The 13,984-nt window shown below is 34.4% G+C and overlaps 1 protein-coding gene across 1 annotated transcript in view; it reads right to left on the bottom strand.

The window, feature by feature from the left end:
- PALS2 (protein associated with LIN7 2, MAGUK p55 family member) overlaps positions 1-13,984 on the bottom strand; it is a 79,814-nt gene that overhangs the window by 41,657 nt on the left and 24,173 nt on the right. Inside the window, exons 2-4 of the mRNA XM_028119314.2 lie at positions 13,737-13,889; positions 9,735-9,887; positions 8,763-8,990 (exon numbers count right to left, since the gene is read on the bottom strand). Coding sequence (XP_027975115.1) covers positions 8,763-8,990; positions 9,735-9,887; positions 13,737-13,889 — 534 coding nt within the window. The remainder of the gene's footprint in view (positions 1-8,762; positions 8,991-9,734; positions 9,888-13,736; positions 13,890-13,984) is intronic.

Genomic DNA, 13,984 nt, shown 5'->3' with positions numbered 1-13,984 from the left:
CTAATTATTGAAAGCCCCATCAAAACTCTGAACAAGATCACCCTTCTCCCCAATAGCAAGTGGTGCTTTTCCATTCAGCTTCTGCCAGTGTCCTTAAGCTTCTCAATACCAAGTTGGTCTAAGCCCGGTGGCATTTTTGTCAAGGGTTGTGTCTCAGCATGGCTGGTAATGGTAAAAGTGTTTGCTACCAGAGACGTCTGAGCATTAGGGTTGTTAAAGTAAGCAGATAACCATTCCCTAGTTTGCAAATACACTTAACTTCTTTAATATCAGAGATACTGCTTATTCTTAGTTTCTTTAAGGAGAACTGAAAATTTTTATCACTTATTGTAACAGATATTTCTTGTATCATCTGTTACTCTATATACCATCTCAAGGCTTTTTTTTTTTTTTTTAACCAATGCACAATTATGTCTGAAGTTTGGCAAGTTTCTCTTCGTTTATGGTAGGTTCTTTGATGTTGTTGGAATGGAAATGAGGCTTCCTGGGGGAGTAGGGTTGTACTAGAGTCTTAGGCAGACCACCTGAGGGTCTAGTTCCTGATGTTAAAGAGAATGATTCTAATATTCAACTATTCAGAATAATGTTTTCTTTAGTGTTTTTTATAAAAATAAGAGTAAGGAGCTTCCCTTCTGTTCTCAATTTACTAGTCATTTTTTTTTTTTAAATCATGACTATGTATTGAATTTTGTCAAATTCTTTATTGAAGTTTTTCTCTTTAAATCTGTTAATGTGCTTGGTTTCACACTGATTTCCAATATGAAATCATCCTAGCATCCATGGGATAAATCCAATTTGAACATGTCCTCTTATCTTTTTTGTATATCATTAAATTTCATTTGCTATTATTTTGTTAAGAATTTTTACATGCAGGGGCGCCTGGGTGGCTCAGTCGTTAAGCATCTGCCTTCGGCCCAGGTCATGGTCCCAGGATCCTGGGATCGAGCCCCGCTTCGGGCTCCCTGCTCGGCGGGAAGCCTGCTTCTCCCTCTCCCACTCCCCCCGCTTGTGTTCCCTCTCTCGCTGTGTCTCTGTCAAATAAATAAAATCTTAAAAAAAAAAAAGAATTTTTACATGCATATGCAACTGCAATTTTTCTTAAAATATTTTTGGTACCTACATCATGGTGGCCTTAAAGATGAGTAAGAGAATTCCTATCAGTTTGGCCTTAATGAACAAATGGAATTATCAACAGCCTTTGGGAATTATTACGTAAGTTGAAGAACCTCAGAATTAGCTACAATTTCTAATTTACCTTGGTCTCAAATTTATAATTATAGATTCTTAGATCTCATGAAAAATTTTGATTTTTATAAGCACCTCAATTATTCTGATAAAAATGATCTACTGATCGTGCTCTGAGAAACACCACCTGGCAGGGAGAGCTCCTGGCTCCCTTCTGCTCTCATAGCAGTCCAGAGGGATAGGCACATGAGGACTACATGATGGAGCTTCTAGTGAAAGAGCTGAAGAGGCTAAATGCTCTTGCCTCCCCATAGCTTCCCTGAGGAAAATGACCATAGTCTGTACAGGACAGGTATTGTTCCAACATAATTAGTAACCATTTCCTTATTCACTTTAAAAAATAACCCAATTTAGACATGTTTTGGCTCACCTTTGGAAGCCTTCGTGTTATAGTCTTTTTTCTTTTTTATGATAGATAGTCCTGAGAACTGCCTCAGGCTTAGATGACCTCTCCTAACCCATTTACATCTTTTCTCCCAGTTCTAAACGCTAAAATAAAAGAGTTTGAGTAGGCATGGGATGGGAATAAATTTAAGCCTGACAGGACTAAAGATCCTTGCATCTTACACTATTCAGACCAGTTCACCAGGTGCAGAATCTAGAAAGGAATTTGAGCCAAAGTGCTAACATGTAACATATTAATATTATAAAAATGTATCTTGCCTTTAAAAGTCCATGATAGCCTTGGTAAACCAGTAAGAATTCTGATTTAAACCACAGGGGGGAAAAAAATCTTCCTAATTAACACAACACATAATAAAAAAATAATAAATCTTAGGTTCTACTTTTCCAATCTATTCAAGTCCAAATGGAAATGTGCCACTTGAGAAATACAGGAGGTCTGAGAGGTACTAGTGATGTGAAATGTCTAATTTCAAATACCTTTTCTTTCATGATTCTTTTCTTGGTGCTGGGGAACAGGGGCCACTACACTGCAGGGCACTACAGGACTGCTTCTTTATAAAGCCATTACCCTCAAAGAACAGGAGACATAGTTAACTTTCCTAACACAGAGAAACAGGCACAGAGACTTAGACAAAATGAGAAGACAGAGGAATTTGTACCAAATGAAAGAAAAAGACAAAGCCACAGCGGGAGATCTAAGTGAAACAGATTTAAGTAACATGCTTGATAAAGAATTTTAAGCAATGATCATAAGGATCCTCAATGGACTTGAGAAGAGAGTGGAAGACATCAGTGAAACCATTAAGAAAGAGATCAGGAATAATACAGTAGAGATCAAAGGCTCAATAAATAAAGTAAAAAATATGTTTGATGGAATGAACAGCAGGCTGGAAGAAACAAAGGAATGAATTAATAACCTAGAAGACAGAGTAATGGAAAGTACGCTGAACAAAAGAGAGAAAAAAGAATTATGCAAAATGAGAACAGACTTAGGGAACTCAGTGACTCCATCAAATGTAATAACATTTATATTATAGAAGTCCCAGAAGAAGGAGAGGAAAGGGGGCAAAGAATTTATCAGGAGAAATAATAGCTGAAAACTTCTCTAATCTGGGGAAGGAAACAGATGTCCAGATCTAGGAGGCACAGAGAACCCCCAACAAAATCAAAGCAGATCCACACAAAGACATGCTGTAATTAAAATGGAAAAATAAAGTGAAAAAGAAAAAATATTAAGAGCAACAGGACAAAAGAAGACAGTTACATATGAAGGAAACCCTATAAGGCTATCAGTGAATTTTTCAGCAGAAACTTTCCACGCCAGAAAGGAGTGCCATGACATATCCAAAATGCTGAATGGGAAAAACCTGCAGCCAAGAATACTCTATCTAGCAGGGCTATCATTTAGAATAGAAGGAGAGAGAGATTTTCCCAGACAAATAAAAACTAAAGAAGTTCATGATCACTAAACCAACCCTGCAAGAAAAATGAAAGGGAACTCTTTGAGTGGAAAGACCAAAAATGACAGTATGAAGGTAGAAAACAAAAAAGCAGTTTTTGAATATTCACAGAATATTCAACATTTTGAATAATCACAGAAATGAGTATTTCTGTGAAAAATCAGTCAAGGAACTCACAAAATAAAAAGATGTAAATTAACACACCATATATCTAAAACATGGGTAGGAGAAGAGTAAAGAATGGATTCAAACATAAACAATTATGAATTTAATATAGACTACTATATGCAGAAGATGTTATACAGAAACCTAATGGTAACCACAAATCAAAAACCACTAATGAATATGCAAAGAATAAAGAGAAAGAAATCCAAATATATCACTAAGAAAACCAGCAAACCATGAACGACAAGAAAGGATCAGAGAAAATGTTCAGAAACAACCATAAAACAAGTAATAAAATGGCAATAAATACATATCTATCAATAATTACTTAACCTGTAAAAGGCCTAAACACTCCAATCAAAAGACATAAAGTGACAGAATGGATTAAAAAAACAAGACCCATCTATATGCTGCCTACAAGAAAGTCATTTTAGACATAAAAACACCTGCCTATTGAAACTGAGGGGACAGAGAAACATTTATCATGCAAACGGATGTCAGAAGAATGCAGTAGTAGCAATACTTACGTTGGACAAAAGATTTTAAAACAAAAACTATAACAAGAGACAAAGAAGAGCACTATGGAATAATAAAAGAGAGAATCCAACAAGAAGATATAACAATTTTAAGTATTTATGCACCTACTATGGGCACACCCAAATACATAAAACAGTTAATAACAAACATAAAGGAAGTAATAATAATACAATAATAGTAGAGAACTTTAACACCCCATTTACATCAATGGAAGGATCATCTAAACAGAAAATCAACAAGAAAACAATGGCTTTGAGTGACACAATGGACCAGATGGATTTAACAGATATATTCAGAAAATTCCACCCTATAACAGAAGAATACACATTCTATTCAAGTGCACAGGGAATATTCTCCAGAACTGATCACATATTAGACCACAAAACAAGCCTCAACAAATTAAAAAAGATCAAAGTCATACCATGCATCTTTTCGACCACACTATTATAAAACTAGACGTCAACCATAAGAAAAAACCTGGAAAGACTATAAATACACGAAAGTTAAATAACAGGATACTAAACAATGAATAGATCAATCAGGAAATCAAAGAAGAAATTTAAAAATACATGGAAACAAATGAAAATGAAAACATAATGGTACAAAACCTTTGGGACGCAGCAAAAGCATTTCTAAGACTAAGTTTACAGCAATACAGGCCTACCTCAAGAAGAAAAATCTCAAACAACCTAACGTTACACCTAAAGGAACTAGAAAAAGAACAAACAAAACCTAAAATCAGAAGAAGGAAGGAAATAATAAGGACTAGAGCAGAAATAAATGATATGGAAACTAAAAAAAACAATAGATCAATGAAACCAGGAGCTGGTTCTTCAAAAAAACAAAAAGAACAAAAACAAAAAAACAATAAAACTGATAAACCACCAGCCAGACTTATCAAGAAAAAAAGAGAAAAGACCCAAATAAAATCACAAATGAGAGAGAATAATAAACCCCACAAAAATACAATTATAAGAGAATATTAAGAAAAATTATATGCTGACCAAATGGACAACTTAGAAGAAGTGGATAAATTTCTAGAAACATATAACCGACCAAAACTGAAGCAGGAAAAAATAGAAAATTAGAAATAGAAAATTTGAACAATTACCAGCAACAAAATTGAATCAATAATTAAAAAACTCCCAACAAACAAAAGTCCAAGACCAGAGGGTTTCACAGGCAAATTCTGCCAAACACTGAAAGAAGAGTTAATATCTTTTCTTCTCAAACTATTCCAAAAAAGAGAAAAGGAAGGAACACTTCCAAATTCACCCTATAATGCCAGCATTACCCTGATACCAAAATTAGATAAAGACACCACAAAAAAAAGAGAACTACAAGCCAAGATCTCTGATGAACATAAATGCAAATATCCTCAACAAAATACTAGCAAACCAAATCCAACAATATATTAATAAAATCACTCACCACGACCAAGTGGGATTTATTCCTGGGTTGCAAGAGTGGTTCAAAATTCACTATCAGTCAACATGACACGTCACATCAATAAGAAAGGATAAGAACCATATGATCATTTCAACAGCCACTGAAAAAGCATTTGACAAAGTACAACATCCATTCATGATAAAATTCCTCAACAAAGTAGGTTTGGAAGGAACATACCACGACATAATAAAGGCCATATATGAAAAGACACAGCTAATATCATCTTCAGTGGGGACAAACTGAGAGCCTTTCCCCTAAGATCAGGAACAAAACAAGGATGTTCACTCTCACCACCTTTATTCAACATAGTATTGGAAGACCTAGCCACAGCAATCAGACAACAAAAATTAAATCAGCAAGGAAGAAGTCAAACTTTCACTGTTTGCAGATGACACGATACTATATAAAGAAAACCCAAAAGACTCCAACAAAAAAACTGGGAGAACTGATTAACAAATTCATTAAAGCCACAGGATACAAAATCAATCTACAGAAATCTGTTGTATTTCTACACACCAATAATGAAGCAGCAGAAAGAGAAATTAAGAAAATAATCCCATTTACAAATGCACCAAAATTAATAAGATACCTAGAAATAAACCTAGCCAAAGAGGTGAATGACTTGTATTCTGAAAACCATAAAACAATGATGAAAGAAATTAAGGATGATATAAAGAAATGGAAGGACATTCCATATTACGAATTAGAAGAAAAAACATTGTTAAAATGTCTATACTACCCAAAGCAATCTACACATTTAATGCAATCCCTATCAAAATACCATCAGCATTTTTCACAGAGCTAAAACAATTAATCTTAAAATTTATATGGAACCACAAAAGACCCTGAATAGCCAAAGTAATATTGAAAAAGGAAAGCAAAGCTGGATGCATCTGAATTCCAGACTTCATGTTATATTACAAAGGTGTAGTAATCAAAACGGTATGGTACTGGCACAAAAACAGATGCATAGATAAATAGAACAGAATAGAAAATCCAGAAAGAAATCCACAATTATATGGTCAGTTAATCTTTTGACAAAGCAGGAAAGAATATCCAATGGGAAAAAGTCTCTTCAACAAATAGTTACGGGAAAACGACCACTTTCTTACACCCTTTCTTATACAAAAATAAATTCAAAATGGATTAAAGACCTAAATGTGAGACCTGAAATCATAAAAATCCTAGGAAAGAGCACATGACATTGGCCATAACAACTTTTTTCTAGATAGGTCCCCTAAGGCAAGGAAAACAAAAGCAAAACTAAACTATTGGGACTCCATCAAAATAAAAAGCTTCTGCACAGCAAAGGAAACCATCAACACAACTAAAAGGCAACCTACAGAATGGGAGAAGATATCTGCAAATGGCATATCCAATAAAGGGCTAGTATCTAAAATACATAAAGAACTTATAAAACCACCCCAAACCAAATAATCCAATTAAAAAAAATGAACAGACATTTCTCCAAAGAAAACATACAGATGGCCAACAGACACATGAAAAGATGCTCAATATCATTCATCATCAGGGAAATGCAAATCAAAACTATAATGAAATAGCACCTTACACCTGTCAAAATAGCTAAAATCAAAAACACAAGAAACAAGTGTTGATGAGGTTGTGGAAAAAAAGGAACCCTCTTGCACTGTTGGTGGGAATGCAAACTGGTGCAGCCACTGTGGAAAACAGTATGGAAGTTCCTCAAGAAGTTAAAAATAGAACTACCCTATGATACAGCAATTGCACTACTGGATATTTACCCAAAGAATACAAAAACACCAATGCAAAGGATACAGGCACCTCTATGTTTACAGCAGCTTTATTCACAATAGCCAAGGTATGGCAGCAGCCCAAGTGTCCATCGATTGATGAATGGATAAAGAAGATGTGGTACACACACACACACATATACATATATATAATGAAATATTATTCAGCCATAAAAAAGAATGAAATTTTGCCATTTGCAATGGCATGGATGGAGCTAGAGAGTATAATCCTAAGTGAAATAAGTCAGTCAGAGTAAGACAAATGCCTTATGATTTCACTCATATGTAGAATTTAAGAAACAAACAAACAAGCAAAAGGAAAAAAAAGAGAGAGAGAGAAACCAAGAAACAGACTCAAATATAGAGAACAAACTGGTTACCAGAGGGTAGGTGGGTAGGGAGATGAGTGAAATAGGTGATGGGGATTAAGGAGGGCACTTGTCATGTTGAACACCAGGTGATTAAAATAAAAACTTAAAAAAAATGTATACATTTTGTCCTATCCTTCAAAGAACTATGTGAAACAGGTACTCAACATGTTTTTTTCAAAGAATTGTATGGAAATATAAAAACTAGACTTTTAAGTTCTCATATTGAAAATAAGATCACTGGCAGTATCTTATGTGAAAACTTACCATTTCACTTACTCATGAAACAATAAATTTGTGGAATGAAGTTGAATAATTAAAGGTATCAATCTAAAACATTGATATTTCCTATTTCTACATTATCTAGTCCTTTAAACCCTCTCCTCAGTTCCAACACTCCCACTATGATTGCCAAATCTTTTTCTGCAATTACTTTATTACATTTCTTTCTTTACAATTCTATTATACCATCACTACTTCATCACCACCATCACGACAACAGCAGCAGCTACTTTTTGAGTGCTATGTGCCAGGCGCTGCTAAGAGAGCTTTACATGAACTAAATCATTTAATCCTCATAACATCTTCTGAGAAAAGAAATATTATCCCTAACTATATATATGAGACAATGAAGCACAGAGAGGCTAAGCTAGTAAGTGGTAGCATTGGTATTTGAACCCAAACAGTGTTAACCTTCTTTTAGAGTTGCCTCTCAGAAATCACCTCACACCTCCAAAGTTCTGCTTCCAGGTTACAGGATATCAGATACCACTTCTCTCCTTTTGGAAATTCACTCAACATGATGAAACTAGATGATCACTGTCATTAGGACATTACCCTGTTCAATAATCTACTTTACCTAAAAATTAGTTATAAAAATCAGATCAAATGTGTACAATCCAGGTATTCAAGATTCTTCTCAATCTATACACCCATTCTCCCTTTCTTACCTCATTCCCCATACAGCTCATCACAGGAACACTAAGCAAGAGGTATTTGGAGCTATATTCTTATCCTCTCACAGGGCCTAATACAATGCCTGGAACATAACAGGTGCCAAAAATGTTTGCTAGATTAATGACTAAAAGGCTTTATGATTTTTCAGATACCTAGCTGTAAGTTACTGTAATGTTAGGGTTCATAGTGTTCACAAAGACATTTTGTTATTCCTTCCTAATAAGATAGTGCTAATAGTTTAAAAATTCAAAAATTCACCCATGACAAAATAAGGCAATTCGGAACACTTAAATCATAGGTTTTTCCTCTCTTCTTTAGCAAGAGGAGCAAGTGGTGGTTATATCCAACAGTGTGATTAAAGAAATGAAAGTATTCTTAATATTACGAAGAATTTTATTACTAACCTGTTGAGGGGTTACGGTATCTCTATAGCTTGGTAAAATTTTTAGGGTGACACTTCCACTAATATTTTTCAGTAATTCTTGTAATTCCTTTGGATTGTTTCCAACCTCATGACCATTGACTTCTTTAATAATATCTCCCACATGAAGCAGACCTTGTCGATCTATCATTCCTCCATGAAGGATTCGGGCAATTACCAGATCATTATTTTCGACCCTAAATGTTACACCCTAAAGAAAATAAAAAAACAGAATTATCACTGATTTTAGATTAGGAAGAAATCTTAAATATTCATTAATATGTATATACAAGAAAATAATTCTAAAAGTAGGTGAGTTAATTGTTCCTACTTTTCCTCTGCTCTCTGTCTCAATATTTTAATCTCATTATACCATAGGCAACTGTGATGACATATACCACCCCATAAAAACAGGACTTCCATGGGAATTGCATTCCACAGGATAAAAAGTTCAAAGGAGAAGAAAAAGTATTTATGCATTCTGATGGCCTTGTTCCAAGCTTTTCTTTTTTTCTTACAGTCAGGACCCAGAAATAATAATTTTAGCAGGGAACAGAAAACTTCACTACTTATAGAGTCCCACCATGCTTCAATTCTTAATAACTTTCTTTTGTGTTTTGATACTATCGGTAGCAAGCAACTTGAGCTCATTTCTTCAAAGGGTATAGGAAGAAATGGGGTAGTTATCTTCTGTAATTTTTGCTGCCCATTACCAAACTTCTTCTGGCCTCTATTTCAGCTTAACATTTTATTTTGGCTTAATTTTGTATGCTATATTAAGTTAAGAGAGCATCAGTTGTGTATTTATATACAAGCCAAAAAAACACTGATAAAACAAATAAACATGAATTGAAGTTTTTATAATAATACAAATTATGAAAAAGAAAAAAAGACATGATTGAGCCACAAACATGTCAGATTTCAGATTTTAAAAAGCACTGATTTATCTACTCACCAATGGCTCCCCAGCTCTTTTGTGAATACCAAGAATACGAATGGCATCTACTGGTAATAACTGATTATTGATAGAAGAATTATTCATTTCTGGGCTTGATGGAGGTGAATCATAACATTTTGATGCCACGATATCATGGGCCTCCAACAGTGACTATAAGGATTCAAAATAGCCTGCGGTTATTAATTACTGATGGAATAAGTTATTAAAAATAACAGTTCATTATCCCAGTGGAGTACTAAAACCTTCCCAGTCACACCTTATTAAATCTAAATGCAACAGAATTTTTTAAAGAAATATAAATATATATAGTACATTAACATAAACAATATTGTATTCCTTGTTTTAAAAGATTTGAAGAGACTGATAGAGTTTTATGACTTTTTTTTAAAAAGTGACATGGTCAGTGGAAACTGAACCTAGATTTCCAAGTGTGGTACACTTAAGGCACTGGAATTCACTGCTGCCACTGTCATCAACATTATCATCATTCCATATTTATCATCAATCCCTATTTATTGGGCATCAGACAAATTCAAATGGTACAGGGGCACCTGGGTGACTCAGTTGGTTAAGCGCCTGCCTTCTGCACAGGTCATGCTTTCAGGGTCCTGGGATCGAGCCCCGCTCAGGGGGGAGCCTGCTTCTCCCTCTCCCTCTACCTGCCGTTCCCCCTGCTTGTGCTCTCTCTCTCCCTCTCTCTTCCAAATAAATCTTAAAAAAAAAAAAATTCAAATGGTACAGACCCTAATTTTTACTCTAAGAGTGTTATGTTAGTAATTCTATATATTTCTTACCCATATAAAATGTCTGCTAAAAAGACATCCAATAGAAAATGGATATTTACAGCATCTAATAACAGTGATGAGATTTTATATTATTTATAAAGACTTTAGTTTATAAAACATATATTTTAAGGGAGGGAAAAAAAACACCTAATGAGACAGTAAAGGTCATGAATATAATTTTACCTCCTACATTTACTATGTATGTGCTATCATCATGGATGACTTTGATCTAGTTTTCTAGGAACTTCTTACAATATTTTTATATATTTTAGTTTTTCATTTACATTATAATTGTGCATACTCAACAATAAAGCTGAGTTAAAAAAATTTTTTTTGAGTGGATGGAGCTCAAAAACAAATCAAAATAGAAAGAACAGAGAAAAACGTCAACAAATTAGAACAGAAGCAATCAGGATATGAATTAAATTGGTAATTTCTGGTCATTTCAGGAAAATATGTTGTAAGAGACTAAAGAAAATTTCAAAAAGAAAAAAAATCACAAGTCCACATGTAAGGATTATTTCTATAATGCTAGAAGTTGCTTAAATCTCTAACCTGGGCTGCTTAGTTTTCACCCTATGCCTTCTTAGCCAGCATTATCTACTCCTGTGACTTGAACCACTACTTAAACACTGATAACTTCCAGAATTCTCATGAGCTTCAGATTCACAGACTAAAAATCTGTCCACAACTAGCCAGCCAGTCATGATAATTTGAAAATCAAAGAGTAAAGATGGTAGAGGATTGAAACATACTGAATAATGAAAAATCTGTAACTGCACAATGCTATTTAAAAAACAGAAGGACTGAAAACTTCATCTGTTGCCATTCAAGACTGCTATTTTAAATAATTCTTTATAAACTGGTAAAGGGAAGGATCAGGCATTTCCCTGATTTTTCAGTATGAAATGCATTATGGGTTAACTAAATAGTTCAGTTGACAAGGAAAAGCTCTACTTTATATAAGAACAGCAGCTACACAATGTTGAATGAGAGAATCTGAAAAATGTCATTTTGAAGCCTCTAATGAAAATACTGATTCAGGTAAGGATTAATTTGTGTTCATAAGTAAATAAATGGTTGAACAGGAAATAGTGTTCCTAGAATAATAACACACTAGATTATGTCCTAGTGAAAAGTATTTCAAAGGAAGGATTAGACTGTTTATGCCTTTAATCAAGGGACCAATCTCAGCAACAGTACTGGTGGGCTAACGAGGTGTCACACATCTTCTGATGTAGTTTAATTCATGTTGCATTACATCACTAATGATGCATTCTAGTTCCAAATAATTAACTTGAATCATCAACCTTTTAGATAGAACTTCTGTTTACAGGAAATAGAAGGGATAACTAAACAACACAGTGAAGAGACAACCAGATTCATCCAGGGAGTGGGACATTCTTCAGGGCAATGGTCTGGTCTCTTAATAGGTCAACATCATAATCAAGGGAGAAAGGATGGTCCATCCAAATGCCACACACGAATCTAGGTTGGAAATCCATAAGTATAAACCAGCTGTAAAGAATATTTTGGTGTCAAATGGAGATGTTTGAATATAATATGTGTATTACATGAAATGGAGATCCACTGAAATGGAAAAGTGGAAATCAATGACTGAAAAAAAAGGGTAAGTTACAAAATAGCTTGTACAAAAGGACCTCAACCAGTAAAGAGAAAAATATGTACATTTTGCACAGAAAAAGTATGGAGAAATATGTACTAGGATAGTACAGTAAGATCTGGGTAGTAAGAATGCAATGTCTTAATTTTTAAATTTTTGCTTGCCAGTATTTTCTATTTATTAAACTTTATATAAATTTATATACTTATTAAATTTCATATTTATTAAAGATATATAGCATGTCTGAAAGCTCTACCAGATGCTCCTAAGGTATCACAAACTTAACATGGCTGGTTACCTTAACATTAACATGTCAGTTTCTTCTAGAGTGTTCCTTATCTTAGTGAGTGCCATCAATTATTTGTTAGAAATCCTATCCTTATCAACTTCCCACATCTCTCTTCTGCAACTATCACATGTAACCAATCACCAAGTCTTGTTGATTTTACTGCTTAAAACTTGAAAATCCTATTTTCTACTCTCGACACTGCCGTCATAGTTTCTTGCCTTAGTGCTTAACCATCTTGCTCCACAATCTGCCCTCTCCTTGTGTACTACTTCCCACTCTCTCCTCTCATGGTTTCCCACTGTCCTCAGGATAAAGTCCAAATGGCTTACTGTGCCTTGTAAGGCCTTCATCAACTGGCACAAGCATGTATGTTTCTGATATGTGTCCATTTTTTTGTACTTTAAGATACTGATTCACGGAGCAACTAACTCACTATAAACCTTTGTATTTTGCAGCCACATTGTTGAAGAGTCACAGAAACTCCTTGAGAAAAACCAAACAGGTGTTGCCATTTGATTTTCAATGCTAAGATTTATAGTGAAAAACATTTTGTCCTTCTAGCCCAGCACCACTTATGGAACAGTCCATTTTTTCTCCCCTAAAATGTAGTATCTCTATCATAAATCAAATTGCCAAATACATGTGTATGTATTTCTGGGGTTTTTTATTCTCTTCCATTGGTCTATTTTTCTAATACTGTCCCAATGCCACACTAAATTACAGGTTGATAAGAAATCTCTCCCCCCTCCCCTCCATTTTCTCTTCTAAAACTGACTTTTTTGTTAAACAGATTTAGTTTTCACTGCTACAGACCAAAGCTTAAAATGCACTTATTTTTTTGCACCTATGGAGGAAATGTTATGGATTAGTTTCCATCCTTACACAGTTCTCTTTTGTTCCAAGGTCACTGATTGCATCTCAGTCTCAGAAGCAATACTGAAATAGCTTTAATAGGGAGGGCTGTGAAACAGTGGTAGAGAGGAAGGAAAATCTATTATCACAGTAAGAAAAATGTCTCTGGCATGTGGTCTAGTGGTGAATCAAGGCTCGTTTTAATTACACAATGGAAAACCCATTCTGATGTATTTCTGCTATTCATATATGTAGTGTGTATTAGTTGTGTGTGTCTGTTTTGATATCCTCGGTATTTCAGGACATTAAAATACCTAAGTTGGAATTTACATATTTACAAAATATGGCTCTAAATAACCTTAAATAAATCACCTTAAACTGAAACTACGAAAAGAGAATACTTTGGGAATACAGGGGACTTAGGAAGAAAACTAATAGGTAAAATTTACCTGGAAATGAGGCTCTTTGAGTATGCCAACCAGTTCTGCCACATTTTCATCCACATTTATTAAGGGAGTGATATCTTCAAGAATTTCATTGACTAATTCTAAGTTATTATCACTGACAGCTTCTAGTTTTGAATCTTCTAGCCTCTCATGAGCCTGAAAAGATAACAGTATAATTAGTCATAATACATATTGTTTTGCTCCAGACCATGGTTTTTTTTTTTTTAAGATTTTATTTATTTATTTGAGAG

Source organism: Eumetopias jubatus, unplaced genomic scaffold (genome assembly GCF_037043125.1).
Source record: "Eumetopias jubatus isolate StellerSeaLion01/CBP00866 unplaced genomic scaffold, mEumJub1_p1.0 scaffold_14, whole genome shotgun sequence".
Lineage (NCBI taxonomy): Eukaryota > Metazoa > Chordata > Mammalia > Carnivora > Otariidae > Eumetopias > Eumetopias jubatus.
Note: the sequence above shows the minus strand (reverse complement) of the source record. Positions and strands in the feature narration are given on the sequence as shown.